Source organism: Cyprinodon tularosa, unplaced genomic scaffold (assembly GCF_016077235.1).
Source record: "Cyprinodon tularosa strain WSP-4 unplaced genomic scaffold, ASM1607723v1 ctg698, whole genome shotgun sequence".
In the NCBI taxonomy this organism is placed as follows: Eukaryota; Metazoa; Chordata; class Actinopteri; order Cyprinodontiformes; family Cyprinodontidae; genus Cyprinodon; species Cyprinodon tularosa.
The window spans coordinates 375,001-380,807 of record NW_024039449.1 but is presented as its reverse complement, the minus strand read 5'-3'; the positions used below and the strand labels follow the sequence as shown (position 1 = coordinate 380,807).

The window sequence follows — 5,807 nt, the reverse complement described above, 5'->3', positions numbered from 1 at the left end:
AATTTTCCCTCCATACTCCATAACCATCCATGATGAGGGTCAGTCACAAAAGGCCGTTGCTAAAGTAGCTGAAGACTCACAGAAAGCTGCAGCAAAACATAGATATGAAAAGTTGGGTGGAAGGAAAAAGTGCGACAGGTAAAGGTGGAAGTGGCCTTGAGGGGATTGGTAAGAAGCTCATTCACGTGATTGGGGGTGATGGGTTTCAAATTTGTGCAGAGCGTAAACCTCTCAACAATGTCTGGAGAATCTGAGCTAAAAGAAAAGGACTGGGTGGGATTTTAGTGGTCTAAAGTCCTCGTTTTGGGTCGAGCTTTTTTCCATTTTTAATTCCAGAGTCAAAGAAAGAGGAGAGGGGCACAACATCTAAGTCAGTTTAGATCCAGAGTTAAGTTTAATAGATCTAAGTATTGAACTGAGTCATTTTCATGGTTCCAGCTGAGATGCACCTGCAGTAAACAGCAAGTTATCAGTAAATGGAAATGAAGAGATTAAAAAACTGAAGGTCTCCGTCAATCTTAGGATGTCAGTCCCTTTTTGATTTACATTATAGCTCTAATCAGGAAGTACTTCCATCACAAAGATGAGCCTGTTAACCAACTGGTTTCATTCAATTGATCGACCTATGGGGATAATTCAAGTAAAAAAAACGCCAGTTTTTATCCACAGCTATAGAAACATCCCCACACCAGCGCAGCTTCCCCTGTCAAAGATACAAATCCGCCAACGATAAAGAAAATCGTCCGACTTTGCTTTAGGCATCAAACACAGGCTGTAGTCGCCCCGTCCAGCAAACAAACAAACAAAAAAATGCTTCTTTTCATGAGACAACAGTAACAACTTCAAAGCATTAAACACATAGATATCTATGGCAAATTTATTAAAGTGTAAAAAACAAAACAAAAAATCACCCAGTTACGCCCGTAGTTGTTAGAGAATTAACAGCTTTAACATTCCATGGAATGTAGCACTACAGCAAATAGAAACCAAACACGAAACAGTCCACTGCTGAAGTCCTGCAGACATGTTAAGACTTCACCCAGAAGATGGGGCCCAGGCACTCAGAGGGAACCGCGGCCGGCGGCGGAGGACGGGCCAGACCCATGCAGAGATGGAGTTCGGGGCCAGAGGTAGGTGTCGTGAAATCCAAACTGATGACCGTCCCTGCTTAAGACCTGCTAACACAGTTTAACAGCCGGTGCTATCGGTGCTAACAGCACCTCATGCTGAATGAGCAGGAACCAAAACATATGTATTTACACCTGAAACAAACACGTCGAGCATCTTTTTACTAAAAACAAGCATGTTGCGTTTCTTATCAGCCGATCGCATCTTTTAAACGTCACAAAGTCAAAAAAGTTGCTTAAGATAAATGCTAAGGTGAAGCAGCATCCTCCACCTGCATCCTCCACCTGCTGCAGGGTCAGTTGTTATTGCCAAACCTTAATGCTAAATAGAAGTACTTTACTTTAAAACCACTTATCAGTATAAAACAGGCCACATTCAACGGCTGCAGGCCGACAGATCGGACTAATGTTACCGGTTTCACCATAAAATCCCCCAGATGAGCCTCTAATGTCAAATCTGTCTCCACATTTGGCTAAAACAGGCATCAGAGGCTGTTTTATGTTCTTTGTTTGTGATGTGGGGGAAAAAAATAATACTAATAATAATCACCCAGTTTCCACCTACAGCACAATATTTGGAAAAGTGACCCGGTTCAAACTCTCTGTGTAGAGCAAGCTTTGATAACCCAGAACTGTCTTTGGTTTGTCCCAAAGTTTCGTCCGATATAAAAGTTTCCAAAGATCCTTATATGCAAAATCAAATGGCAGAAATTAAAAACTAAGTCAGATCCTCAGCTGTCTGCTTTTAGCCTGAAGCCGACCTGGAGCTCGGTGTTTTGTGCGTGCGTTCGCTGGTTTGACTCTTTGTGTGCGTTATGTTGAACCCTAGGTAAGCTGTGGCAGCGCTCTGGGATCTAGCTCTGAGAAAAGTACTCGAGGACGAGGCGGAGGTGTCCCAGGCGGTCCTTCAGAGAGGTCAGCGACAGGAAGGTGGTTTGATAGGCGGGGTCCAGCTGGAGCACCGACAGCAGCCACCAGCACCAGGCCGGACCGTGGGGCGAAGCCTGCAGAGAGAGAATCAGGATAAAAAGACGATTTCAAACATCCTCAGTCTGAAATAAACCAAATACTAGAGCGGAGAAGTACAAAAGCTGATCCAAAAAGCTGCAGCAAGAGTCCTGATGAAAATGAAAAAGAGAGATCATATCTCGCCTATCTCCTATCCCTTTTTGATAAAGCTTCTAGTTAGAGTGGCTCAGGTTATCCTGAGCTATCTCTATAGTTCTGCTGCTATAGGCTTAGACTGCTGGAGGACATAGGGACCCCTTTTTCATCATTCTGCTTCATTCTCTCTCTATTCTCCCACTCTGCAGAATCTGTTAGTTCAATCTCTAGCATTCTGCTCTCTCTGCTTTTTCTCATAGTAGCTTCATCTGGTCTGTTCCTGTTTGGCTGTGACTCCATCCTGGAGAGAAATATCAGCTGTGCTGCTGCCGTAAACACCTTTGTTTCTAGATGCTGGAGATCTGCCTGTTTTCCAGTGTAGTCCTGTTTCTCTGACTGTGACTAACTGGATGTGCTCTCTTCATCCTCTGACATGGGAGCTGGCTCGGAGCTCGACTGCCTGGCTGTGTGTTTCCTGGACGGGGCCGCCTGTGGAGCTAATGGACAGTTTCCTTTTGTATCTATGCTTCTTTTTCTATGTCTCCTTCTGTCTCCTTGAACCCCAGTGGGCCTCAGCAGATGGCCGCTCACACTGAGCCTGGTTCTGCTGGAGGTTTCTTCCTGCTTAACAGGAGTTTTTCCTCTCCACTGTTGCTACAAGCATTGAATTGAATAGACGTATAGAAATAAACATCATTTAATTGAACTTTTACTTTGAACACCTTTAACAAATTCACAAGTCTGATCTTTAGACAATTTTGAGAATAAAGTAATTAAATTACAAGAATAAAGTCGTAAAATTACGAGACATTACTTTGTCGATGTCTCTTTCCTGCTCTTTTACTATTTCTTTTTTATATAAACATGCCACAAAATGTAAATATTTAAATTCAGTTGTTTTATTTTTTGTTTTGGTTCAATTGTCCAATGCATTAATTACAGCCGACCTGTAGAGACGCTTTTCTTTATTATTTTGATTGTATTATTTTCATTACTGACGGTACAAATATATTTAGATGCTCACAGAATCTCTCTCCATCCTCTGTCTTTGTACCAATGGCTGCAATACGGAAAATATAACTACAGATATTTTTGCGTGTCAGTTTGCACCTGACTTTCAGAAACACTAAAAAGACACAAAAACCACTGAAGTAGTTGACTTTCCAGCGTGTTTCCAGGGGGGAACCAAAAAGCATGAAATGAAAAACAGTGCAAGGGATTCAAATATATTATAATATAGCTGCATAAAGTGAGATTTCTATTCAATTAGGTTTAATTAAAATTCTATGTCTTATTAGGTCAATATACATTCAGCATTAATTAATTTTACATATTTGGCTTATTTTAAATAACCGTTTTCTATAAAATCTGAATTAGAACTTAAGAAAAACTGATAAATTTAGCTGTAAAAAAAAATTAGCAGCTGAAAACTGGGATCCTATCTCAATCCCACTGAAGCTATCACCTTATTGTTTTTAAATAATTAGTAAAACAAAATTTGTAAAGAAAAAAAATTAAATAGATCCAAAGGACCTATCAGTAACCATGTCTGTTCCAGCGCAGATCATCATTAGAATTTCTTTGAGTTTTATGTCTTCAGTACAGGGGCCAGGACATGATGTTCAGGGGCACTGGCCCCCGTGGCCCCCTGTCTAGAACCGCCCATGCCATCAGATATCTGATATGATATATTTCCTGCTATGCAGGTTTATTGAATAGATTGAATTAAAGTCTGTCCCCTTAACGCCCCGATGATCAATTGACTGATGTTTTGCAGTTTCTTGGAAACGAAGGAAAGAAAAATCGCATGTTTTAAATAATTTTACTAGGGATGCACGATATAATCGGCCCCCTATCGGTATCGGCTTTAAAACTGAATATCGGACATCGGCCACCCCACCGATATTTAACCCGATATTTGATTAGCTTCTGACTTTCTAAAGTCTAAAAAAAAATAAAAATACTACTTCTTCTTCTTCCTCAAAAACTTCTTTTTTACAGACTTAAAAACTTCTAAAGTCGAGGGAAAAAATATTGATCCATTAAAATATCCCAATATCTTCATATGCTGATATATTGCCATTTAAAAACACCATATCAATCTCTTTTACTAATGAAATATTGCTATATGTCATCGTTATGCTACGAAATCCCCCGAAAATTCACCAAATGTTGCCCTATTTTTATATGTTGATATATTGACGCGGTATCGATCTATTTTACTAACAAAATCTCACAAGAATTTGCAAAATATCACGAGAGTTTGTAACAGAACGATGAAATTTCACGAGATTCTGAAAGTAAAATAGATCGATACCGCGTTTTTAAAAATCTATTTGATATCAGCATATGAAAATATATTTGAGTATATTATTTTTCAAACTGTCAGAAATGGATAACAAAACTGCTATTTTCAATGACTACTTATTTTTGTCCAGCTTTAACATCGGTATCGATATCGATTATCGGCTACATGAGTTTTAAAATATCGGCATATCGGATATCGGCCAAAATCCCGATATCGTGCATCCCTAAATTTTGTTACTGTCGCAGTAAGAGATTTTAAACCTCAGATCTCGGTGGATTTTGAGCCACTAGAGGCGGGTGAATTAATGTTACTAAGCATGTTACGGTACAAACCTGAATGTCGGCCTCCTTATCCGGCATGCTGCCATGCTGCCTGTTTATGTGCTCGCGGCTGCGGCTGCCCACACGCTGATACCAGTCCTGAGCCTGCTGGTACACGCTGTCATGAAGATGCTGCAAGAGCTCCAGCTCACTCCCCTCAACCTGCAACACAGAGAAAACACAGAGGATTTTAAAAAATCCAGAAAAACTTCCCAATTTTTTAAATATTTGCGTTTTTTTTTATTGGTTTTGCAGAATTTGTGAGACGCTGACCTTGACGTCCTCCAGGTACTCGATGTCTGCTGTGTGGTAGCCGTCCCTCTGTCCTCGCTTCAGCACTCTGAATCTGCTGCCGCCCACGGTTTCAACGTAAGATCGTCCGTCAGGCAGCCTCTCCATGTCCAGGATCTCCAGCATGCAGCCGTAGTCGGCAAACCTGCAGAGCAGATCTAGTTTTACCAAAACACTTCTTTCCGTCACGTTCAGCTCTAACGATGGTTCAGTTTTATTTAATTTTAATGGGGATTTTTTTCCCCCTGGTTTATAAAACACTTTCTGAACAGACTTCTAGGTTTTTTTATTTTTATATTATCACTCTAAATTTCCGCAATAACTCTTTTTTAATCCCAAAATTTTTTTTAAATCCAAAAAAGATTAAGTTTTACCAGTTGCATTTTCCAAATTTTACTTTTTTTGGGGGGTGAGTTTTGTTCTGAAGTGAGGAGCATTTCTATTGGTCTGCAGCGTTCAGGTTTAAGTGTTTTTATCGGGCCTGTAGTTAATAAAAAGGATGTGATCTGTTAAATGAAATTCAATATGGAAAATTTTATCTGAAAAATAATAATTTGAAACTATAAAATTAGTGAAAAAATTAAATAAAAGTGAAAAAAATGTTTTTGATTAAACTAAATCTGATTTTGAGAGCAAAGTTGCTTGATAACTTGCATC

The 5,807-nt window shown here is 39.7% G+C and overlaps 1 protein-coding gene across 1 annotated transcript in view; it reads right to left on the bottom strand.

Moving 5' to 3' along the window:
* Positions 1 to 845: 845 nt before the first annotated feature.
* lonrf1 (LON peptidase N-terminal domain and ring finger 1) overlaps positions 846 to 5,807 on the bottom strand; it is a 41,505-nt gene continuing 36,543 nt past the window's right edge. The window contains exons 9-11 of the mRNA XM_038268199.1: positions 5,133 to 5,295; positions 4,872 to 5,021; positions 846 to 2,131 (exon numbers count right to left, since the gene is read on the bottom strand). Coding sequence (XP_038124127.1) covers positions 1,982 to 2,131; positions 4,872 to 5,021; positions 5,133 to 5,295 — 463 coding nt within the window. The 3' untranslated portion in view covers positions 846 to 1,981. The remainder of the gene's footprint in view (positions 2,132 to 4,871; positions 5,022 to 5,132; positions 5,296 to 5,807) is intronic.